This window comes from Tachypleus tridentatus, chromosome 6, assembly GCF_004210375.1.
Source record: "Tachypleus tridentatus isolate NWPU-2018 chromosome 6, ASM421037v1, whole genome shotgun sequence".
Taxonomy (NCBI): Eukaryota; Metazoa; Arthropoda; class Merostomata; order Xiphosura; family Limulidae; genus Tachypleus; species Tachypleus tridentatus.
The window spans coordinates 72,626,355-72,652,625 of NC_134830.1; the positions used below are offsets into that span (position 1 = coordinate 72,626,355).

At 33.5% G+C, this 26,271-nt stretch overlaps 1 protein-coding gene across 10 annotated transcripts in view; it reads right to left on the minus strand.

The window, feature by feature from the left end:
* The window catches only part of LOC143252792 (folliculin-interacting protein 2-like), a 116,593-nt gene that overhangs the window by 27,231 nt on the left and 63,091 nt on the right, over positions 1 to 26,271 (minus strand). For 6 of the 10 annotated variants that reach the window (XR_013029142.1, XM_076505495.1, XM_076505497.1 and 3 more), the window contains 10 exons: positions 25,275 to 25,369; positions 24,758 to 24,835; positions 24,032 to 24,240; positions 20,130 to 20,212; positions 18,861 to 18,981; positions 17,862 to 18,034; positions 9,323 to 9,440; positions 3,584 to 3,636; positions 3,165 to 3,332; positions 1,216 to 2,469 (listed from right to left, as the gene is read on the minus strand). Coding sequence is in view for 9 of the 10 variants with exons in the window: in XM_076505495.1 (XP_076361610.1) it covers positions 1,216 to 2,469; positions 3,165 to 3,332; positions 3,584 to 3,636; positions 9,323 to 9,440; positions 17,862 to 18,034; positions 18,861 to 18,981; positions 20,130 to 20,212; positions 24,032 to 24,240; positions 24,758 to 24,835; positions 25,275 to 25,369 (2,352 nt within the window). In the remaining variant the exon portion in view is untranslated. The remainder of the gene's footprint in view (positions 1 to 1,215; positions 2,470 to 3,164; positions 3,333 to 3,583; positions 3,637 to 9,322; positions 9,441 to 17,861; positions 18,035 to 18,860; positions 18,982 to 20,129; positions 20,213 to 24,031; positions 24,241 to 24,757; positions 24,836 to 25,274; positions 25,370 to 26,271) is intronic. The other 4 variants (XM_076505494.1, XM_076505493.1, XM_076505501.1 and 1 more) reach the window with 4 other exon arrangements.

Below are 26,271 nucleotides of genomic sequence, written 5' to 3' on the forward strand. Positions count from 1 at the left end.
TTACGAAAATTTTACATTTATTCAGCTTTGACAGTTACCAAAATGTGTATTTTCATACACATACAAAAATGGTAGGAAAAAAAAATTGGAAAAACTCACGAAATCTCCAAATATTTGTAATCTGATTAAAATATGTGGTCTTTCACTTTGTAAAAATCTGAGCACTGAACTGTCTAATTTATGCAAGTAAAATTTATTCCACATTAGTTGACTGTTTCAGAAGTAAACTTTAACATTAAAACAAATTGCATGTGATGGATAAAAGTCTTTTGTTATCATGCTGCCGAACACTTTGCAAATACCAATGCTTTTTCATTAGTAAAACATTATTATTATTGGCATAAAAAGTAAAGAACATAGATTCTATACTCAATGTTTTTGTAGCTATGATTGATACTATAGATATACCAACACCCTATTAAAATGGAATAAAGGACTTTGATTTAATAATGTTGCTTATTTCTATACTTTATCTAAATTTTTGGTCATGTAGGGTGCAAGTACTTTTCCATTTACTGTTCAGAGTAAGTGTATCATTGGTTTAAAAAAACCTCTAACTATTATTAGAATACTGAATGTTGTAAATAGTGTAGATCATATTGCTTTTGATACCCACTGAAAAATATACAGATAGCTTTTCTTTATATGTTTTACAGCTTTCTCACTTCTGTTTGGTCGCATTTACAGTTTTAGAGCGTTATACAATAAAGAGAATTGTATATTTTCTTCAATAGGTTTATATAATGGAAGCAACAATAAATTCCACATTATTTGACTGTTTCAGAAGTAAACTTTAACATTAAAACAAATTAAAATGTTCATTGATAAATTCTGTGACCTAAACTCTAGCTCAAGTAACAGATATGGAAATAATTGTTTGTTTTGAAGTTAAGCCCAAAGCTACACACAGCAGTCCATCTCTGCTCTGCTCACAAAAGATACTGCAACTTGGTTTCTAGCACTGCAATTCCACACACATACCACGGTGCCACTGGGGGGCAATATGGGAATGAAAATAAATACATAAACAAATACACAGATACAGTAGCTAAGTGCTACCTTCTCAATATGTAGCACTTAAAGTAAAAATACCCAATTGTAATTATTTTTAAGTCATTGTAGTTTCTCTCACTACTACCATAATTACATTAACTACTATTGTTATTATTACTGTGCTAGCACAAGCATTAGGTAAGTAATATGAAGAGTACTTACTGTGGTAGATTTAACTCCATTATTCCTTCTAAAGGATGTTCCTCTTGTGACCTCAAGATATCTCCAAGTGAAGTATGTCTCTCTTGGGGACATGTTTCTTCTAAGCTTTGGTAGCCTTCCTCAGGAATAGTGGTAACAGTAGACAATTGTTTTAAAGGTTTACTTGATTTACAATGGCAAGAAGTAGTGAATTCTTCCTTGGCTTTAGCAATCATATGAGCTCCAAGTTCTTGATGACTTTCCTGGGGCAAATTTTCTTGCACATAATTCCCAATAAAACGATGAGAGGTGTGTTTTGGTTCAGGAGCAAACCTTAAACTGTGGTATGCTTGAAAATACTGCTTAGTTTGGTCAATGCTCTTGTTCTGCAATTCATCAGGATATGATACAGAGTGCACAGGTGGTTTCTTCAAGTTGGAAGAATTTTCACAATCTTGAAGACAATCATTGGTAACATTAGATCTTAACAACAAAGAGTCATGCAAAGTGTCACTATATTTATCACTGGAAAGGATTTTATTATTTTTAAATGGTACACTCGTATATACATTTTTTACATGTTCAACTTTTACTGTAGGAGGGACAAATTCTTGTACTGTAACCAAATTGTTACATTTGTTTAATTCAAGAGAATTTTTACATGAGATTTCTTTTTCCTGCATTGTACTTTTCATTTCATTTTCTAGTATATCCTCCATGCTATTATAACCCAAACTGTCTAAAGTAAGTACTTCTTTAGGTGTATAGCATTCTTCATTTAGTGGTTCTTGTACTCCCTTACACTCCTTACAAACTTTAATCTTTGAATCAAAATGGGAATGCAGTGGGCTTTCTCCAAGCACAAAAACAACACTGTTTATGTCTCTTTCTTCAGGAATTACTGTAAAAGCATTGTGACTATGCTGGTAGAGTTCTATATTATGTATTGATGTCCTGTGTTGTTGATCTTTCTCTAATATTTGATCAATTTGATTTTTACAAGATTTCCAGTAAAGATGCTTATGCAAGCGAAATCTATCTTCTGCCGTCTCATATTTGCACACATGCTCTGTTGTATCTGTTACAGACTGTTGCTTCTCTAAAATTTCATATTTCTGTGGTGTTTTGAAATTAGTTTTCTTGTTCATCCAGAGTTGATCCCTTCCATCAGCCAACCTCTCACATGGACATTGATCGTTGGTACAACTGACATCAAAATCGGTTTTTTGACCAAGTTTATGGATAGCTTCACTCGTAGATGTGTTTTGGTTAATCCTTAAAAGTAAGATAATTACAATTTTACACAATGAATAATTATAATTCTCAATATCAGCATCACATTAAATATGTGTTTGTGTACTACATTTTTTTAAAACCATAGCAAATATATTTTTTAAAAACACATGCAACTACAGTTTTTTTTTATGTTGTCAGATAACCATACTGCTTTCAAATACACTCATTTTAATTCTGAACTAACAATGGAATACTGTAATATTATTTTTATAAATATAAAAATATTAAATAATCTTACCCATGTGTCAAATTGATTATGTTGAATAAAAAGTAACAGATGTTTTCCTGTTTTGACCATTTTAATAAATATTTTGCCACATTGAATTTATTCCATATATTAATTATACTTATGATAATAATTAATAAATAAAATCTACTCTTACAATTATAAAAACCATTGATATAATGAATTACTGTTTTGCTTAAATACAAGAGAAGATAAATTATGTTATACTACTTCCTAGCTGTCTTTTACAAAATTATAACATTAAGATATTATCAAAAATGTTATTTCTTAGAAACATATGACAAAACTAAATAAAAAAGTTACTTGTTACTTTACTAAACAAAATTTTAGCATGACAACAAATTACTTCAACTAAAACTTTATGTTACCTTTAAAAGGAAATTTTCTCATTCCTAAGAACAATTCTTTTTTCTTTCTATTGGCTTACCACTTTTTTGTATCACTTTTGGACATCTCTTGATTATATTCACAAATATCACTACAGCGAATGAAGTAGCTTAGAATATACAAAAATCTCAAAATAACATCAGCTTTTTTTCCTGTGATGACAGTTTTTGATAATTTCGTTGGAGTTCCAATAGCTCCATACAGATCCCTATAGGTAAGAAATTATGATGTAATAAATCCCTTTATCAACATGTGTAAAGTGATTGTTTTAGTTACTTTACTTCTCAAGTGATAGACAAGAAAGAGTTCAAGAATACCAAACAAATTCTTAAATACACCCTGTATTGGTAGTAGCTGTTTTTTACAGTAATAACAACCATAAAATTAATTAACAAAGTTATCTAGTTTTTCTTTGAAGTAATTACATTAGAATAAAAAAATATAAAAATTAAATCATACCCTAGTTGCATCCATAATGGATTATATGGATGAGATTTGGCCAGCATGTCCACCTAAAGAGAAAAAGTTATGTTTCTAGACCAGTGCCCATTTCATGTTTGTATTAACAATGGTTGTCACTCAATGATTCATTTTTTACACATACCTTTCTAACTATAAGTTACAAAGCAGAAAAATATATGGTTTTAAAACAGTGTGCATGTTACAATTAAATCACATCTGTTCAAAATAACTAAAATGATAGAATAAACATTTAAAAATACAATGTTTCACCTTCCTGCATCATTAGGTTGCACAATTACTGAACGTTCAGTAATTCTCAATCATAAGAAAATCAATCTCCATTAAAGACCTTGCCAGTTCATTAACGGATATTGGTTTTTCACAAGATTCATATGTATTTTAAGTATTATATTTTTACATTAAAAAACTGCAATATTTCAATATAACAGAGAGGTAGAATGCTCAACAACTCAACTTAATCATTATTTCTAGCTTCCACAATGAAAATATCACTAAAGATTATTTTCATTCTAAATTATGTCTGAGAAAGCTTGTATTTGTTTTAACATTTTTAAGAATTGTTTTAAACAATTTTATATTAACAGTCCAGGTTACCTTTTAGACCCACACATTAACTTATGAAAAAAAAGTGTTATAATTCACTATTTTTAATCAATGCAATCATATAAGTTACAAATACTTAAAATATTGGATATATTTTACTATTTTAAAAATTACCATGTCTAAAACCTTCTGAATAAAACCATTGTGCTTCTAGTAAAATTTAGTTTCTTCTAGCATAAGTAGTTCTTAAGAAATAATACTTTTAAATATGGAGTTTTCTTCAAAATCATCAAGTGTTTATTAGTCAAGAAATTTATAACTAATTTCACATATACAGAAACAAATTTTCATTAAGTTAATTTCTTAATGATAATATCTTGAGCTTGTAATACTTGTATCATCATAAATTTTCAGAATATATTTATTTGGAAGTTAATATTTTCTTTTCCTGAAAATGTACCTCCAACAGATACTAAACTTTACACAAAATATCTTGATTCATCATGCATCTGCCTATAAGATTTGTACACTACTAGTTTTAAGTTAATTTCCACCTAAAAATCATGTGTTTAAAATGAACTGTACTAATGCATGATGACATCATAATGCAACAATAGCCCTGTACCAATAAGAAGGTGACACAATCTCTGTGTGTAGAAACTCCCCTAAGTACTTGCACTTGAAACAGCTTCATTCTTAGATGAGGTATGATGAAAGTGCATTGAAACAGGGGAGGGTAGTGTCTATTGGAAATATATTTTCAGATTAAAAAAATGCTAATTTTCAAGATGATATCTCACCTCTGCATACAGAACAGCTAAAATCCCACAATGAAATGTTGAGAGGGCTGATGCAAAAACCTAGATGAGCCCTCTTCAGAAAGTTCCCATGGGAGGAAATGATGCCTTGATCAAGATATAATCTTCACTTGGAAGAAAGACAGACAGAAAGGCAAAAGAGAAAAGCCCCAAGTATTACAGGGAAGGGAGAAATTACCATTTTCAAAGCTATAGAATTAAACAACCGGAAGAGGTTGTGGACCCATCCAGTAAGGATATGAAGGCAATAGATCCTTTGACAAAACAGGGTATCTAAAGCAGAAACAAACTATGTTAGGAACCCTAAAGTGATGCTAAAATTCCAAGTAATACCAAACAGCCAAAACTAGACATAGAAGATGATTCAGGTCTAAACAAGCAAAAAATAAGGGTTAGAAGGGAAGAAAATGGGAGAGAAATAAATGTTTCCTTCCAAAGCAGTCAAAGTATTGAGAAGAAAAGTCTGGTCTAGATAGATAAGTGTGATAAAAGAGAGTGCAGGATGTATCAATGGTAAATATATCCAAGTAACAGCAACTATAGCTGAGAAGGAGAAAGAAATGTATTCAGAGAAATGTGATATAAAGAACAGGAAGTCAATGGTTCAAACAGGGCATGTAAAACATTTTAAGGCTCAATTCAGACATGGGAGTCAGATCATGGGGTTGGTGAAGCAGGAATGATCAGAACAGAGTGGATAGGGTAGATAAAGAAATCCCAAGGTAGTAAGAGTAAAAGTGAAATGATGTTAAGAAAGCAGTCTGATAACCAGCTCTGGTGGAGACCAATGATCCATAGTCAAACAACCATGTATAAAGGTGGCCAGCAGTAGGACAACCTGAAGTAATGGAATGGCAGATGGATCAATGATGAAAACTCACCACTTCCACTCTGATAAATGGACAAAGCTTAAGGATGACAGAAATGGGATAAGAAGAAAGCTATACAATCAGAGAGTTTATCTCTGCAGGTGATAGATCAGACAACACCCACATGTAAAGACAAAAAGATGATAAGACGTAGAAATAGAGATGTAAGGTTGGAGCGAGAGAGAGGAAGAGCATGGCCCTGACAAAGCAGACAAAACCAGAGTTTGTGCAAACCAAAGAGGCATCACCACAGGACCCAATAAGAGGTATTAGGGATAAATGAGAGGATATGAATGAGGAGACAAAGAGGAAGATAAGCATACAAAAAAAAGATAAGACAAGTTGATGCTTGAATTATTGACTACTAAGGCCAAAGGATGATAAAATGTGTACCACATGAGTGAAAATTTGATGTTGAGAGGAGTGGTGAAAGTATCATTGAGGGATATTCCTAATTTAAAGCAAACCCAATGAAAAACCTAACAGTGGATGGACCATTTCATGCATATAATCTGGTCCAGATAAGGGAAGCAATCTGCTACCTTATTTAAAGCTTCTTGCACATGACATGCTAGGAGATGGGACTTAACACAATTAAGCCAAAAGTAGCATGGTTCAATACATAGAAGCAAAGAGTCTTGGAGTGCTACCCACCCTCCAATGGAATTATTGAAGTGTGTCATGACCAACAATCAACAATCCACAAGAAAGGAGAGGAAATGGTAACATGCTTGCTGAGGAGACTACATGCCCAAAGTCATGTTGTCATTCAGAGACAAGCTCCTTCTTGACAGAGAAGTACCTGTAAAAAGATTGATATTTGGTAATGGGAAGAGCAAGTGGATGCCCATCATCATATTGGCACAGCTAAGCCGTCAAGACAAGTACTTAAGAACAGAATATGAGAAGTGCACTACAGAGGACAACAGTTCCACTAGTCTTGCAATGTCCACTGGAGGAGGCACATGTGTGTATAGCCTAAAGGAATGAATAGTTCTAGTGAAGTCAGAGTCCCCAAAATCAAAAGAACCTTGTACACATGGTGTAAGTAAGAAGTACATACCTTGCAGCAAAGAAAAGGCTGATCCTGACTGAGATGAGAGTTGAAGAACATGCCCAGATGTAAAAAATATTGGGTAGGCATAAGAAAAGACTTAGAACACTTGATTAGTCAGCCCAGCCAAGCAGAATCCTGCAAATTTGAAGAGAAGGAGTCCTTCTAAAAAGGAATGAGAAGAAGCTAATCATTCTTGTAGTAAAGGAATCTCAGCCCCAATCCATGACTATGGTGGATGAATGCCTCCATAACTTGTTTGAAAATATAAGAAGCAGACATAATATCAAAGAAAAGGGCATGAAAGTGAAAGGCTCAATTCTGATGGATGAAGCAGACATAGTCTGTAGGATGGACCAAACATGTGTAAATAAGTGTCCAACTCATTGACCTTGTTCATCCACAGACCAGGTAAAAAGAACTACCCGAAAGAAAATAATCCATCTATTTGAAACTGCAGAATGACTACAGTGACTATAAACCAATTAACAAACAACAAGTTTATAACAAGATACTAGTTCCTAAGTCTTCCTGAAGACCATAAAGAGCCAAAAGTAATATCCTAGAGTAGGAGTTAGTAATAGCTTCTTGATGATGTTCTTGGCCATGACATCTGAGACTACATCCTCAGAACACTGAAGATAAACAGAGTCAGAGAAGGAAAGCAGGACACAAGAAGAAGGGAGAAAGAATAGTGGAGAGATAGGCCATGGATAAAAACCTGAAGAACCCACCTGTAAACCAAAAATAAGGACAAAAGGTTCCCAAAATAAGACAGATGAGCACTCACTGAGCCATACCAGACAGGATGTTCACTAATGAAATGAGGAACAACCTTAACAATGGGAAGTGGGAGACACAGAATGAGCAGACCTAGGAATAGGAAGAGAAGGACAAGGTTAAGAAAGACAAGAACCTAAAGAGGGCAATGAAGAATGATGCCGAGCTGCCACTATCTATGTCTGCTAACAATCAGAAACATCACTAAAAGCCTCCACACAAAGAAAAGAAGGCTGATGAAGATCACAGAGGTAAAAATGAGGTAGGCAAACAACAGTTAAATAAGTATTGAAACTCAACAAATCCAAACAACAGATAAGGCAAGTAAGGAGAGATAAAGCAGAAGCAGAAGTATGAGCTTAAGTGGTAAAAAGAAGGGAACAAACCTCTCACAAATGCCCTTCAGAATTACATTGAAGTTTCTCAGAAATAAGATGAAAGGAATGTAATACAGAAGGGTGTTAAGAAAGAGTCAAAGGTAAGAAAAATTGGACAGTATAAAAAGATTGGAGAAATAACCATTCAAAATCATCGTCATCCTGATTGTGTTAAAACTAAGGGGATGGGAGGAAGAAACTTTGTAAGCATGAAAGAACTCACTTTCTTGAACAATGGTTATCACACATCCTCCACAGACAATGAGCCTCCAGTTGCCATAGTGAATACAGGTCTTTGTTAGTAATATTGCACCATCACAGAATGAAGAAGTTACCATCACTTAAAATTTTATAATAAGTGAGCAGAAAACACTGTTTTCTTGTTCTTTAGTAAGGAAAGAAACAATTGAAATTGAATGAAATTCAAACTTTGTAAACTAACAAAAATCTTGCATAATAAATAAATAATTTTAGAACACATCCATTCAAGACATTGTTTAGGAAAAAAATAAAGTTATTTCAAGCACAACTGCTTAGGGGAGTTACTTCTATTATTGGAGTACTATCATCACATAATGATGTCATCACACCCTGGCAAATTCATTTTAAACATGTGGTTTTTAAATGAAAGTTAAATCAAGGCTAGCAGCATGCAAATTTCATCCACAGATGTGTGAGGGATCAAGATATTCTGTGTGACAAAATCATGAATCATCTCCAAACTAACATACATGTCTATGCTATTGTTACATATTCATATTCAAACACACAACTCTTATTTTTTCATACACAATTTTGTAATTTTTTTGTGTGAATAGTATGAAATAATAATACAGATGAAAATGGCTGGTAAAAATATGCAATACTTTATGGTATGAATGTTTCTATGATAATTTCATTTAAAAACAGACAAGTCTCATGAAATAATTAATCCAAAAAAATAATAAAATCACTAATAATATCTAAAATATAATTTTGTATGCTGTAGTAATTCAAAACACACAAACTGTTTTGATCCTAATTACTAATAATAATTTTGTATCTATCATACTATATACATATTTTTTTTGTTTCAGCAACCAATTTCCTAAATTTGTTATATTTCAAATTTTAACCCATGGAATTTCTTATTACATTATATTTTCAAATAGTTACTTCATATTTATATTTGATATTCTTTCTGGGTAATTCTAGTTGTGTATGTTGATAAATAAAACAACATTTTCAGTAAAATCAGAATATTATATTACATCAAAAAAAAGAAAACCACATACCCATTGTGCAGTGTGCTTCCTATGGTCAAAGTGGTTGGTTGTGACACCTGGAGGAGAAACTGTAGGAACCCATGCTAAATGATGAGTCAAGACTGCTGTCAATAGTGTGCTGACAAAGCTGAAATGTATTTCAAAGTAAATAACAAGTTTAACTCTTTCTCGAGTATTTTACACAACCCAGTCTGGGGAATAATACAAGTGTAACAATATATACCATACCTCTGAGATTTTTTAACATATCCTCACAAAAACTGGTTACATTCTGTTGAAGATTATAAGAACCTTGTACACAAACAATTACATCTTAGTTACGTATTTCTATTTAATAGTTCACTTGGAAGGTTAATTTTAAGTATAAAAATACTTTTCATCATCTCACAGTTTATAAGTTTTATTTGCATAACCTCTAAATAATTATTTAAACTTTTTAAGGTAAATTTTATATTTTGTTTTTTATTTTCTCTACCATGTTACTAACTGTATATATTATCATTGACATACAGAGAAATGAAATGCTTAAAATTAAGAAAAAGGAAAAATGTACATACTTATTATGTTGTAGTAGAATATCTCAAAAGATCTTCTTTTGGTTACATTCATAATTTCTGGTTTTTCTTTTCATATTTAGTTAATATTCGATGTTTTATTTACATTTTATTACTCATCTCAGCAAAAGGCAATTGTACCCTCATGGAATAATTACAATAATTAGTAAGGATGACAAGCCTTTGGCAAAGTTGTCTTACTCTTGCACAAAATCTTAAGCTTTAAGAACAGATGCAAAGTATGATATATATTTGAAAAATGTTTAAACCTTTCAATTATGTATTTTAAAACATATATAAGTGTAAGTTCTACATATAATTTAATTCATTCTTTGGTTTACCTAATAAAAACTCTAAGTGATACTGGGATTCAAGCAACCTACAATACTACAGATGATGAAAACTGTGTGCCAATTTGAAAATAACTGTTGGTGGATTATAACATAGATTGATTGATTGATTGATTTAGTGTTTTATGGCACAAAGCAGCGAAGCTATCTGCGCCAGACATTCGGTAAAAATGTAAAAAAAAATAATAATAATAATAAAAAAATGTAGTAATAGACATAAATGGAAACGAAGGTAAAACAAAAAAGTATAAAACCAATGTTGACACCTAGTCTACAATGTTAAGATAGAAGGCAGAGTATAAGAAGTTGTAAGGTATTTACTCTAGCAAAAAGGTAATGATCATAACCCGCCAGGAAGACTAACAGGTAAGTTCAAGAACCACCTTCAATCACCTGAAGTTGGCCTTTCCAGTCCTGGTTCCGGGTTATGTGTCATAGCAGCCATTATCAAAATGTAAAAGAATAAAAGTTTTAAAAGACACTCCGCAAAATCGTAATAATGAGTAGCCAAATGTCCAGTAAAAAGATAAAAGTCAAGTAAATGGAGTAAAATTTGTAAAAGTAATTGAAGATAAAAGCAAAATAGCAATTAAAACAGAAAATGGGGTAAAAACCAATGTTGACATCCAGTCAACAAAGTTGTAAAGAACTACCTGTAGCAGAATGGTGATGATCATAGCCCGCCAGAAAGACTAACAGATAAGTATAAAAACCACCGTCAGTCACCTGAAGTTGGTCTTTCCAGTCCTGGTTCCAGGTTATGAGTCAATATGGCCAGTACTAAAAAGTTAAGTAGTAAAAGTGTGAAATGATATGCAGCAAAAGTATAATAACAACTCGCCAGGACGACTAACGAGTAGTTCAAACAGTAGCGTTAGTCACCTGAAGTTGGCCTTTCCAGTCCTGGTGTCGAGTTATTTAATGTTCTGGCCATTGTCAAATGTCAAATTGAAGGAGAGAGATTAAAACTGTAAAAAAGGAACCACAATTAAAAAGGTGTAGTGAATAAATATGCAACACTTAAATGAGATTAAAAAGATTAATGGCCATTAAAAAAATTAAAAACATTATCAAGGTGGACAGAGTCACCATTACCAATAACTCTGTCCAATGTTACAGACTGACCCTGGGAAAAAGTATGTTTAAAATATTGCCGTCGTTGAGAATTGTAACGATGGCAAGAAAGTAAAACGTGGCTGATAGTGATTTGAGTGTTACACAAACTACACATTGGTGCATCAGTTCCAGATAAAAGAAAATGATGAGTTAAAAAACTGTGACCAATGCGTAGCCTAGTGAGAACAACTTCCTCCTTCCGAACTTTACGGAAGCTAGATGGGCAAAGTCCAATTTTGGGTTTGATTTGAAAAAGTTTGTTGTCGCGTTGCTCACTCCAAGTGGACTGCCAGCTGGCACGGAGCCGAGCCTTGAAGACAACACCATAGTCCATGAATGGAATAGGCATAGGAGTGATGGTGCTGAAGCAGACATATTTAGCTGCCATGTCTGCAAGCTCATTCCCGCGAATACCAACATGGCCTGGTATCCAGAAAAACTGGATTGAAGTAGCTGCTAATGAGAAATGGGCCAACGGTTTCGAATATCAGCAAGAATAGGATGTGAGCTAACATGTAGCGATTCCAAGGCAAGTATAGAACTAAGCGAATCAGTATAAATAGTGCAGTTGGAGTACTGCTCAGCTGCAATATGATCCAGGGCAAGAGATATGGCATACAGTTCAGCAGTGAACACAGAAGCTGTAGAAGGGATTCTGTGCGCAACTACTGACCCATAGCAAACCATAGCAGAGCCCACTGAATTACCTGATTTGGAACCATCTGTATAAATGGGAACTGAATGATTGTTTGAAAGATATTCATTGAATACTTCCAATCTGGAGTATTTGCCTTTTTAGGTGACTGAAAGAAAGGTCACATTTGGGGGCTGTAATAAGCCATGGTGGGATGGGCCAACCTGTGGAATCTGCAATGTTATCCAAGGACAGACCCAATTCATCCAATTGCGCCCGAATGCGAAGGCCAAACGGAGCAATGACAGATCGTCTATTCTGAAAAAGTACTGCCCACCGGGGAAGGAAAACACATTTCCAGTTGGGATGCTTTGGTAAGGAATGAAGTTTCGAAGTATATTGTAAAGATAGTTGCAAACGGCGAAGGTGTAAAGAAGGTTCATGAGATTCAATGTATATACTTTGAACTGGAGAGGTACGGAAAGCCCCAGTGCAGAGTCGAAGTTCTTGGTGATGAATGGGGTCCAGCATCTTTAAGGCCGAGGGTCTGGGAGAGCCATAGACCATTGATCCATAATCGAGTTTCGATCTAATAAGAGCACGATATACCTTTAACATTGAACAGCGATCTGCCCCCCAACTGGTAGAAGAGAGAACACGGAGGATGTTCAGTGCTCTTGTGCATTTGACCCAAAGCTGCTTTAAGTGTGGTATAAAGGTCAGTTTACGATCAAAGATAAGCCCCAAGAACTTTGTCTCCGGGACCACTGGCAGCAAAACTTCACCAATATGAAGTTCAGGATCAGGGTGAATACCCCGTTGACGGCAAAAGTGCATGCATACAGTTTTGGAGAGAGAGAAATTAAAGTCGTTCGCCAGAGTCCACTTCCGTACACAATTGAGGGCTGTTTGTAGTTGCCGCTCAATATATCTCATGTTTGACGACTGACATGAGATGTGAAAGTCGTCGACATGCAGCCCATTTGCAACAGTGAGAGGGAGTAGTTCAGTGATGGTATTTATCATTATACTGAAGAGTGTAACACTCAATACACAACCTTGAGGGACTCCAAGTTACTGTACAAAAGAACAGGAAAGTGTCGAACCCACACAAACTTGGGATCTCCTGTCCATTAAAAAATTTTTAATAAACATGGGTAGATGGCCACGTAACCCATATGTATTGAGGTCTCGCAAGATGCCATACCTCCATGTTGTGTCATAAGCCTTCTCTATGTGAAAGAATATTGATACAAGATGTTGGCAGTTGAGAAAGGCTTCTCTGATAGATGTTTCAAGACGAATTAGGTGGTCTGTGGTGGAGTGCTGTCGATGGAACCCACACTGTGTGGGCGAGAGGAGGTTGTTTGATTCAAGGAACCAAACAAGACGAGCATTAACCATCCTTTCTAATGTCTTACAGAGACAGCTCGTCAAAGCAACTGGACGGTAGTTTGAAGAAATCTTGGGATCTTTCCCTGGCTTAGGGAAAGGTAAAATAATAGCCTGGTGCCAGGTATCAGAAAAAACATTCTCCTGCCAGATCCGGTTGAAAACAATCAGAAGGACATCAAGAGAAGCAGGAGATAGATGGTGCAGCATGTCATAATGAATATCATCAGGTCCAACAGGCGCACTGGCAGACTGATGAAGGGCCATTTTTAGTTCCACCAGGGTAAAGGGACAATTTAGTCAAAGAAACAGTCAGTTCGAAAGGAAAGAGGTGATCGCTCTGCCCGAGTCTTGATGGCCAGGAAGGTGGAGGAACAAGCAGAAGTGCTAGATACCCAGCAAAAGCTTTCACCTAGAGTGTTAGCGATGTTCCGAAAATCAGTCAACTCCTGACCATCAGAGAGTAAGATCGAGAGGGGGACAGAATTGCAGTGCCCATTAACTTTTCGAATCCTGTCCCATATGATCTTGGAACTGGTGGTAGAAGATATGCTGGTTGTGAACTTAATCCAAGATTCCTTCTGGCTTTGACGTCTTACCCACCTAGCATGTGCACGGGCCGTTGGAAAGCAACCCGGTTTAAAAGGGTGGGATATCTACAAAAAGTATCCCAGGCCACTTTTGAGCCTTCCGTGCTAAGTGGCAAGCAGGATTCCACCACGGACAAGGATATCGTGGAAAATGTGTTGAGGTTTTAGGAATACACTGAGCAGCTGCATGTGTAATACAGTCAGTTACCGCTGCTACACAGTCGTCTATTGATGGCTGATTTACAATGGCAGGATCAAGTTCTGCGAGAGCAGTGAAAGTGGACCAGTCTGCCTGATCCAGCTTCCACCGGACGCGGGTAGGGTGGCATCGACCACGACCAGTCTCTCTCAAAAGGATCGGAAAATGATCACTGCCTAGTGGATTACTGTCAACCCTCCATGAAAAATGGGAGAATAATGAAGGGGAGCAAATTGAGAGATCAATAGCGGTAAAGGACTGACTAGGTGCAAGAAAGTAAGTGAAAGAGCCAGTATTGAAAAGAGAAAGATTGTGATCAGAGAGCATCCGCTCTACAGATCGGCCCCTCCCATCAATAATAGCACTTCCCCAGAGGGGATGATGTCCATTAAAATCCCATAGGATTAGAAATGGAGATGGCAATTGTTCAACGAGAGCATCAAGATCTGATTGATCATATGTCTCTCCAGGGGACAGGTACAGAGAACAAACAGTGATGGTATGACCCAAGGAAACACGGATGGCTACAGCCTACAAGGGTGTGTTGAGTGACATAGACAGGGTGGGCACGTGTTGATCAACCAACAGTGCCACCCCTCCATGTAATCGACCATCACACAACCTGTCATTTCTGTACAGAGAAAACTGCCAAATGGAGACAGTATCAGCAGTTTCGAGAAATGTTTCTTGTAAAGAAAGACAAACAGGATAATAGGAAGCAATCAGCGTTTTGATATCATCCAGATTAGAACGTAAACCTCAACAGTTCCATTGTATCAAGGTGGCCATTTTTAAGAACGGGTAGGTGAAGTGGTTGGAGAACACTTCGGTTTACGACCACGTCTTATTTCTTTACTGTCTTTAGTCGGAGGAGGTCTATCAACCTCCATGGATCCTGCTCTGGGTCGGGTGGGCAGGTTTTTGTTATTGGAAGGGGAATCCAGTGACTGAGGGACTTGAACGAATAATTGTTTTGTCTCTTGTGGTGGGAGAAAAAGATGTATCAGAAGAAATGCCTGTATTTGAAACTGAAGGACGTGGATCTTGAGGTTTGTTGGAAGGTATGGGAGGAACAGAGATGGGTGTGGAAGTCGATTCATCAACCTTTTTAACCACGGAGGTCAAAAGGCTTTTCATTTGTTTTGAAAACGATTCTCTCGGAGGCACAGAGAGATCTGTCTGCACTCCCACTGTAGTTGTGGAATGAAGTGCAGCAGCATATGTCCGAGATAGAGTTGTGGACAGCAATTTCCGAGCCTCAGGATAACTAATGTTATGTGTCGTTTTCAAACGCTGCACCTCTTTTTCCTCCAACCATTTTGAGCAAGAATGAAAGTAAGAGGGGTGAGAACCATTGCAGTTTATGCAATGTGGGTTCATGTCACAGTCACAGGCATCGTGGTCCTTGCCTCCACAACGAGCACATGTCAGGGAACCACGACAAGATGTCTTTGAGTGGCTGAATCTCTGACATTGGAAACATCGAAGAGGGTTTGGTATGTATGGCCGAACCCTGCAAATGAGATAACCTGCCTTGATGGTGACAGGAGCACATGGTGAAGTAAATGTTAAAACGAGGGTATTTGTTGGCAGTATAACTCCATCTTTTCGAGTGCAGATGCGCCTCACTGCAAAAACTCCTTGAGTGGAGAGACCAGCGAGAATCTCTGACTCGGGAACGTTCTTCAAATCCCTTTCAACAATAACTCCTCGTGAAGAATTCAAGGTAGCATGGGGTGTAACCTCAATAGGTATATCCCAAATTGCCTTTGAATTTAAGAGGAGTTCACTGTGTTGGGATGTGGATGTTTCAACCAATATGTCACCAGATCGAAGTTTCTTTACTGACTTTGGAGAGCCAGCAAGTCCCTCTAGTCCCTTTTGAATAAAAAAAGGCAACATTTGCCCTAAAGGTTTTCCAAAAGAGAATGTAATATAAGAAAATGAGGTACGTGTGTTACTGATGTTGAAGATTGCTGTTCTGAGTATTCAAGACGTGGTCGCTTACCCATTGACTGTTTTTTTACAATTTTATTTAAATTTTTTAGAGGATCCATAGGAAAAAGAAAAAATTTCGGTACCCACTGACCCCACCCATCATGGAGCCCTACAAAGTCACGCAAGGACAATGCAGCAATGCCAGGGTTTCGTGAGCACTATACCCAAACACCAGCATCAGGCACAATGTCCACAACACCCTTTGAGAACTTCCAACACTGGTACTTGGTTGACTCTAGCCCAAGTGGACCAGCCGATTGACCCAAGGGGGGCCACCAAAAGGCTGCCCGTCTTCAGGAATTCAAGGCCAAAGTGGTGTGTTAGGGTTGGACCCCTCAACCACCAGGATCCTCTACTCCCCTTCACGGGTCGCCACGCACGGCAAACACGTGGGTGGATGTTTAGATCCCAGGTAACCAGATAGAACAGAACCTTCCCTGGGAGGTCCCCTCACCACGTACAGGAATCCACACCGAGGGGTATAACATAGAATGAAGTCTTTTTAATGACTATATACATGTATAACTAGCAACTACATGCATGTTATAAAGATCAAGTAATACAGAAGGTGAATGTGGCATCCATCAGAGACTGATAAAATTTATTACTTGTTTCTACTCCATTTAACCAGATAACTTTGAAACTCAGTTGTCAATATGGCAAGTAAACACACTTAATTGTTAAGAAATATATCCATAAGACTGGTATTATCTGAGTAAAGACAGAAAATGTGAAATTTTGAAATTTTCACAGCTTGTGGGTTGTGGGTGGATGTTTAGATCCCAGGTAACCAGATAGAATAGAACCTTCCCTGGGAGGTCCCCTCACCACGTACAGGAATCCACACCAAGGGGTATAACATAGAATGAAGTCTTTTTAATGACTATATACATGTATAACTAGCAACTACATGCATGTTATAAAGATCAAGTAATACAGAAGGTGAATGTGGCATCCATCAGAGACTGATAAAATTTATTACTTGTTTCTACTCCATTTAACCAGATAACTTTGAAACTCAGGTGTCAATATGGCAAGTAAACACACTTAATTGTTGAGAAATATATCCATAAGACTGGTATTATCTGAGTAAAGACAGAAAATGTGAAATTTTGAAATTTTCACAGCTTGTGGGTTGTGTGACAACACAAAACTAAAGTTTAACTATTTTTTAAAGGTTTAAAATAATGGAATTAAGTGCTTTTGTGCAAAGCCACATCAGGCCACCTGCTGAGTCCACCAAGGGAAATCAAACCCTTGATTGTAGAATTGTAAATCTGTAGACTTACCACTGTCTCAGCAGGGAACAATGAAATTAAGATTCAGATAAAATAAAATTTTAAATCATAGCACACATTATAATGTTAATTTTATTCAGATATACTGTTAACAAAGTTTTTTAATTAAATTTTGAATGTAACTCAATGACTTGTGCAGAAAAGTTTAAATAGCAACAGCACCAATTAATAATCAAATATTATCTAAAAGACTTTTTAAATAATATTTAAGAATATGGAAATTATAGTAGAATGACCAATTAATTTAGTTAACCTATACTGCTAATGGTACATTTATCATAGTTAAAATGCACTGGAGAGAAAGCTTATGATTAGGCTTTAAATATTTCCAAATTAAATTTAAGAACCTCAGACAAAATATATAAATAAAAAACTTTTTTCAATGATCTTATGATTATAGTTCATAAAGATACATACAAGTTTGTGTACTTGGTATCAAATTCCTCAAGGAGTGCAATAAATTCACTTATGAACCTTGTGCAATGAAGATGATGATTAACTGAGGGAGACATCATGGATAACCACACTGGAGACATGAGGCGAGGACCTGTGACAAGGTCTTGTATAGATGCTTGAAGCTGCTCTACTCCCTAAGGAAAAGCACACAACACTTTTTTTTTTTTTTGTAGAAGAAGATATCAATATTTTTCAAACTTCTATAAAACAACTATGCATATAAAAATTTCATGCACTGAGTTTTAAATTGAATACATTAAATTTTATAAAAACATAATAGAAAATATATCTATAAAATGTTATTGGACATTCTCATATGCTGATAATAGTTCCCTGAATAACAATATATATATACACACACACACCAGTTTTATATATCCTTTATCACCTAAAATTCACTATATGAAAATAATATAAAGGTGAAACACACACACACTCATAGCTCACATTACCTATTCTGAAAATAGAAAGCAAAACAATAATGTATATCTCTTTTTTTACTTTCTAAAGACACTGTAAAACACCATAAACAAAATATCTTTACTTCAATAAAACAATAATACCCTAGTTTTATTATGTGCTATACAGTTATTTCTTTTTTCTGCTTAGAACAACTAAATTATCTATGAAAATGAATTAGAACTTTATACATACTATTAAATGTACAATATGAGAAAACATGTAATTTGCTATTGTAAAATGCAATTTTGTATAAATAAGCCAAAAACCAACTGTGCAGTTATCAACATTTGATGACTGTAGAGACAGTATTTTCAAAACTAGAAAAGAAAAAAAAAAGTTAAATAATTTGAAATGGTTTCCCAATTGATACAAATACTAAAATATGTTTGTATTCAAACAATTTTCAAGTGCATGCAGAAATTTGCTGTTTATAACTTTAAAAGAAGTTTACAAGTAAAAAATAAATTTGCAATGAAACAATAATCGAAAAGCAATTACCTTGTATATTGTATTTACAAAATTCTTTCTCTTTAAATAGCTCCCTGAAACAAGTTCCTTTAATTGCGTCACATGACTTTCTATTAGGGCAATGTGAGAGAAAAAGAAGTCATGGAACCTACTAAAGACAAGAGAAGAGAAAGTATTACAAAAATTCTTTCAAACAATACCTTAAATTTCAATTATATTTTCCTTGTCTTAAAATATAAACAATGCAATCAAACAAAAACTAACTTCCTTAACAAGAATATGAAAATTTTAGGTGAAGACAACATAATGAATCAAGTATTTTCCTTTATATTTTAAATGTAATTCATGTAGCAGTAACATACTAATTTGGAATATAAAGATATTTACGAGGAATGCCCCCAGTGGTGCAGTGGTATATCTTCAGACTTATAATGACAGAAACTGGGTTTCAATAACTGTGGTGGGCAGAGCACAGAGCACTCACTGTGTAGTTATTCTGTGCTTAATTTCAAACAAATAAACAATTTTCAGAGGATAATTTCATTTGCATTTATCCAGCAAAAACAGAATAAATGAAAAAAAATTTAAAATATACTTCTGTATTTATTTTTCCATTATAAATATATAACATTAATCTTGTTTAACTAAAAACTTACAGTTTCTTTTTATTATAAAACTTTAGACTAATTCTTTGCATAAATTAAAATAACTCTCATGGTGTACTTGTTTCATCATAGATCACATTACAATAGCTCTATAAAAAATGGAAATATTTTACAGAAATTCATTATAAAGGAATATTTGGAGAATATCAGTAAGTGCATTTAGAAACAGCTGTTTATTTGCTTGATTTAAAAATACATACAGAACGTCTTAAAAATTGCTACTGATAATTTTTCAAATCACAATATTTATATTACTATTAACAGGAAAATATATCTGAATTTTAAGGAGTTTGAATACAAAATCAGCAAGTTATTTCTCATTAGAGAATTATTTTTACATTAAATTAATAAAGAAAAATATTGGAATAAGCTACTGAGCTTCACTGGTGCTTATCGTTACATTACTAGAATTCATACTATATATTTATAGCAGTTGATAACTTGGAAAAAACTGTTTAAAAAATAAAATAAACATATTTCTAGATATGTGAGGAGAGAAAAATCTTATAAAAAATATAAACATATTTACTGAAATCAATTATCAACTTTCCAACTAATTCTGTCAAAAATTTATGACATATGCACACACACAAACACAAATTAAAAATATTAATAAATATATTTTAAATTTCACCTTTCTTCTAAATTTCCTTCCTCCAGTGAGATAATAATACTCAATCCTAACCTTGTCCTTGCATGGCCAGAGGATCTTTTAGGCTGCAGGAAACAAGAAGAAAATAAAGTGAAACCAGTTTTCGTATTATGTGTACTCTGAACAATAACATTTATTCAAAACAGTAAAATAACTATAGTACTAGAAATACTTATGGTATCATGCCTTTTTTGTTTTAGTAAAATAAAATTATCTTTATAAGTAAGACTAATACATAATATTTTAGATCACTTTTATGAATCTTCTTATTCATCAACACACATTACAAAATTATACAAATATTTTTAAAATCTCAACTCATATTATCTAGGGTATAATTCATACTGAAGCATTCCACTCTGTGCCTAATGTTAGTTATGTATGTAATTTAAGTTTCACTTCAACAACAGTCTGTTGAAAAGGAACAAGTTAAAGAAAGTTTAGGGGAAAAAGAACTACTGTCCATATTCCAAATCAGCAAAAAAACACTATGCAGCATAAGTTATTGTAAAGTTTGGAATGGCTATTCAGTTGTTTAATTTCCAAAAACATGGAGTATTTTCTGATGGAAGCAAGATTAACCAAACTTCACAAGGTACATCTTGTAAAGATGTATCTGAATATAGAGAAAAAGGGGAAAATGGTTAATATTACACTCAGCGAACAAAAGATCTCAAACAGCTGTGTAGTCCATTAATCAGTAAATTTCTTAAACCTGTAAACTATGGAATTGAAAACAATAACAAAATATAACTTTTTAATTAATAGCAGACAGCACATACCAACAACTCTTTCCAAATTCATAGTCCTTTCATGATTTCTAATATCACGTTTCACTCAAATAACACTACTATAGCAGTTACTTTCATTAGTGATTGAAGAAAAGAAATATTAATATAAATTTTCTCAGTGTCTACAATTATAGAAAAGAAACATAATTTATGAATATACCTAAATAAAATGTGTTTGAAACAGATGTTAATAGAGTGAATAATGCTTACAAGTTTCCTTACACACAATTTTCTTTCAGCTGACATCTAAAAAAATATTAAGGCAGGCCCAGGCCCAGATAAAATAACACATATTTTCTTGGTATGGAGCTATTTTATTAACTCTCTCACTATAAGCTCGGCTGAGTCAGTCAAGTTCAGAAATTAATGTTCATAGTTTCCAAACCATAACTTCCAATAAATTTTGTATATTTCACAAGTTTTTTCAAGCTTTCATTAATCATTAAGTCTTTGAACAAGAAAGTCAGAATTTTAACAAGTTATTTTTGCTATAAATTTCTCCATGAATATATGGAGTTGGTTGTTGTCTTTTATGATTGCAAAGTGATTTTCATGTTAAGATCAAAAATACTTTTCTTCATTTGAAAAACTCAAATTTCATTTGTCTGATCACTAAAGTTTCACAAATAAATTTAAAATGATACCTTTGTAAGACTTTACATTTTATCTGTTACTTTCTCAACCCTGTGTGTGTGTTTTGTTATAACAAAACCACATCAGACTATCTGCTGAGTCCACTGAGGAAAACTGAAACCCTGATTTTAGCACAGTAAATCCGTAGGCTTACCGCCATACCAGCGGAGGAATTCTCTACCCTAATTCTATATGAGACTGGTCATTTTGACCAATATCCTAACAGCCAAAAAAAAGAAAAATTGACTTTTTTCCCCTTTCTAGAATGGCTTCAAATTATAACATGAAATTCTAACTGTTTATCCTAAATAACTGTAAATTAAATGCATAACAGTACATTGTCTGTTTTAAAAGTAAATGTTATTGTTTTATTGCTGGTTGAACTATGTCTAATGAATATTCTCACCATACACATTGTAAATCACTTGACAAATCCATCTCACATTACCCTTTCATTTATGTACTGCATGGGTTACTTGGAAGTTGCTTGCAGGTGTACTTAGTGAAAAATGATTTATTAATATTATTTAGTTTACCTAATGTAATCTTATCTAACCCGAAAAAGTTCCTAATTTCTACATTTTAGGTACCTTTATAATAGCAGAGAATACACTTGAAAAACACAAATTATAGTATTTACCTGGTTTTGCTTGTTTTTTGCTGCTGACTGTTGATGAAACTTAACCACACTTTTTTACAGAATAGTGGTTCAACTGCACTATGTAATTCTTTATTTAATTAAATAATGCACCAAAGAACATATAATAATAACATGCAAAAAGTAGACACTGCCTATAACCATCATATTTTTTCATCCTTTTTAACTATGCACCAAGAGCTATTAAAACTTCAGCTAAGTTCATCAGTGTATTTCCCATGGGAATAAAGTTTGAGTTGGAAGTGAAACAGATAATTTTTTGTACAAAAACAATGTAATATAATACACTATTTGACAAATTAAAACCTTGGCTTTCTCCCTGTTATAAATAATACAGAATTAGACATCAAAAGGAACTATTGGCAATTTGTGAAAGTGAGGATGTTACAGGTGGACACGGCAAAAGAGGTCTCATTTTCTAGTTCATAGTCTGTAACCAAATAAGACTGAAGGCTATAAAAATTAATCTCTGCCTGAGCAATGATGACATTATAATGAATAACATATGCTAAATTACATACTTTACAAAGAGATGGTAAATAAATTAGAGAAGAGTGGACAGTTAGAAAGTAAATGTCACAATTCTAACACTAGAAGAAACTGAGGATTCTTTAAATATTGCCTTATAAAATTAAGAACTAAAACTTAAATAACATTAAAATTTGGATTATTGGCTATGTTTTTATGCTAAGTTTATTTGCATGCTATGACAATAAAGGACATTGATTAAAAGACACCTTTTGTAACTCACTAAAATCTTGTGACATGCAGAAAAAATGCTATAGTGAGTGGGTTTATGCATCTGATGCATGGCTAGTGGCTGATAAAAACTTTCATTTTTTATTGTTTTAAAAGCATTCCTCAAAATATGTGGCAAAATAACTTAACATTTTATAATTCCTTGTAATTTGCAGAACCAAATACATAAACTCAGCTATGATCAAGTCTAAGCAGCATAATACCATTTGTTACACATTTACCATCTCAACTATCATTACTGGGACATTATTATGATGCTTAGTTTAAACTAGTACTGACAATCACAATGATAAAACCAAAAATAAAATGTCAAATGTCAAAAATCTACTCCTAATTAAAAAAAAATAAATGCATTTTGATTTAAATCATAGTGAAGAACTTTAGAAAGCATGAAGCACAAACACCTTAGTCTTACCAATATGTATTATTATTCTCAGTATAAAAACTAAAAAATAGATCTTTGTGAAAACTGTGAACAAACGAGGTGTTCAGACTTTAAAATCACATAACATAAAATGAAACTAGTATACATTACTTTTTAATTATTAACATGTTTATTAAGACATTGCACAATCAAAATAGGTGAAACTGAGCAAGGATTGAGAAGCAAAGTTTTCAAAATGAGAAAAGAAGTTTAACTTAAAGCCTTTAAGGTACTTGTTCTAGCCTGAAAAGGAGAATTATACTTGATCTTATTAAGCTATGTATTCTCATTTAAACATAAACTAAATTAACAAGAAGTAATTTTTAGCCAATTTCACTCATGTATACTGCATTTTTTAAGCAATTTTATACCCATTTTACATAAATTGTAAATTAAATTATAAATAAAATTTAAAAGTTTAAAATGAATTTTGCAGGTAAAAATATCTTGAAATAACAGAAATAATAATTTTTCAGTTCAATATTCAAAAACATTTTGATGTATAATAACAAATCATAAAAATGTTTGCATTTTACTCCTTACAATTACAAATGTATCTGAACATCCAAGTGTGTCTTTCAAATTTTACAAACTCAGTTTTCAGATTTACAACTCCTACCTCCTCACTTAGAGGTGAATCTTCTGATCGGCGTCGTAGCCAAACCTCCATGCTAGTGGTTAGGTTTCGAAGCCATCTTCGCTGAAGACTACTGAAACTACCAGAATGTGACAGACTAGAACTAGCAGTGTCAGGAGTAACAGGAACACTAAGAAGGCTATTGCTACTGGCTGTGGAATGTAAAGAATCTGCCAGGAAAGTGTGACTTCCTATAAATTAATGGGTAAAAAAACTAATGAACAATAAAGATTTTCATATGTGTTCATAATTGACAAATTTTTCAAATTAAACACATTTAAAAGAGATCTTTTCACTACCTTCTGAGTTTTATTTCTTTAATAAGGAAAATATATGTTTTAACTAGCTGCTTTTTGTAGTCAACATTTAAGTTATTAATTCAGCCTAGTTTTCTTAAGTTCACATTGTCTAAAACCATTATTAATATGAAGCCTACAAATTAACTTATGCTGAAATAACTGTCCTGTTTTTGACAGTTTAATAAGTTGGACTTAAAGAAACATTCCAAACAAACATCTTGTCTGTTAAATCCACAAGTTAAAAGAATAATGATATAAACAACACTGCATTGAAGTTATTAAAAACTTGGTTTAAGCAAAACTGAGAACAGTTTTATTAATGTTTTGGAAATTATTTCTAACCTGAAAAAAAAATTATAGTGCAACTTGTTAATGATAATAGGAAATCATGATTAAAAAAAAAACTTACCAGAAGGCAAACAGCCACTGTCATTCTTTTGCTGTGAAACAGAAGTGTGACCTGGCACATCCACAGGAACACTGTGAGCTGAAACAGGTTAAACTTCAGTACATGCAGATTGTAAAGCAAATACATAAACAAATTTTTAAACAAATCTTAAAAGGGAAATCATATCTAACTCTCTCAGATATATGAATAAAGTTATTTCTTTTCATTTTAAGTATTAAAAGAATCATAAAAAATATGTGCGAGTAAAAACATAAAAACAAACAACATACTGCATGTGTTACAAATTAAAAATTAGTTAGGTAAATCCTGCTGATATTATAGTTGTCTTTTATTATAACACTCTTAATATTATAAGTTTGTAACATAGCTTAACAGCCAGACTCAAGAAAAAAAAATTATATTCCACACTTATTTCAAACCAAACATTCTCAGTACTTGGTAATGATGTACCTTACTGAAAGAAATTAGACTCATATAGTAATGCTAATTATCAAATGTACTTGAAGCCATTTCATACCTACACATAATGATTCCATCTTTTCCCCACATTTTGATATTAGAATTTCACTAGTAGAATTGTGCAGGCTAGATGAAACTTCAAGATCCCTATCACTAAAAATAAACAACAAATGTTACTAGCTGTGAAATACTTCATGGTATATTCCATTATGTCATAAAAGTGCTAATTCAGGTTTGAAAAAAATATTGCCTATTTTCTTTGGCAGAAAAATGCTAAACATAACTCAGTACATGAAAACCTCGTTCATACCATATCTTAATCTTTGTTTTACAGTTCTGAATATAAAGAGCAATTCATATATATCTATAAAACAATGTTTCAATAAATATTCAAATTACATTTTACAAGTACATTGTTTTCTAGATCTATGATATAAAGGTAGTTAAAAACTAAGAGTAGTATCCAAAAAATTATATTATAAACCATTTCAAAATAAACATTTTTATTAGGAACACAATCGACTTAAAATACTTCCTTATGCTAGAACAATAACTGTTGTTAGTTTCAGAATTTGTTACTGTATAGTATAACAACTAGGATTAATTTTGTGCTTAGAATTTAATTTCTGGCAAGTGGTAACTCAGATAGTAAAATACTGGTTACAAAACATGAGAATGTCATAAGTGCTATACATGCAAGATTCAGTCAGAACAGATTTCATATAGTCCTGATATGTTGTACTAGCACCCAACTACTGATCTACTACTTGAAATTATGGTATTTTCAGATAAGTACCAACTTTCCAACAAGTATTAGATAGCTAGACCTGCTAAAAACAACAGATGTGCTCAGAACAAAAGGAATGTAGCCTGAATGTTATAAATTGACTGAATTTGCTTAGTACATGTAGAATAATCAGATTGAACAAGTTTAACAAAATGAATATAATGTTTATTACAGTACAAACAAAATGAAAAAGCAGCTTATATACTAGCACATATTATGAAAAAATAGTCCTTTCCTATAAACTGTGATGAGCCCTACAGCTTTACTT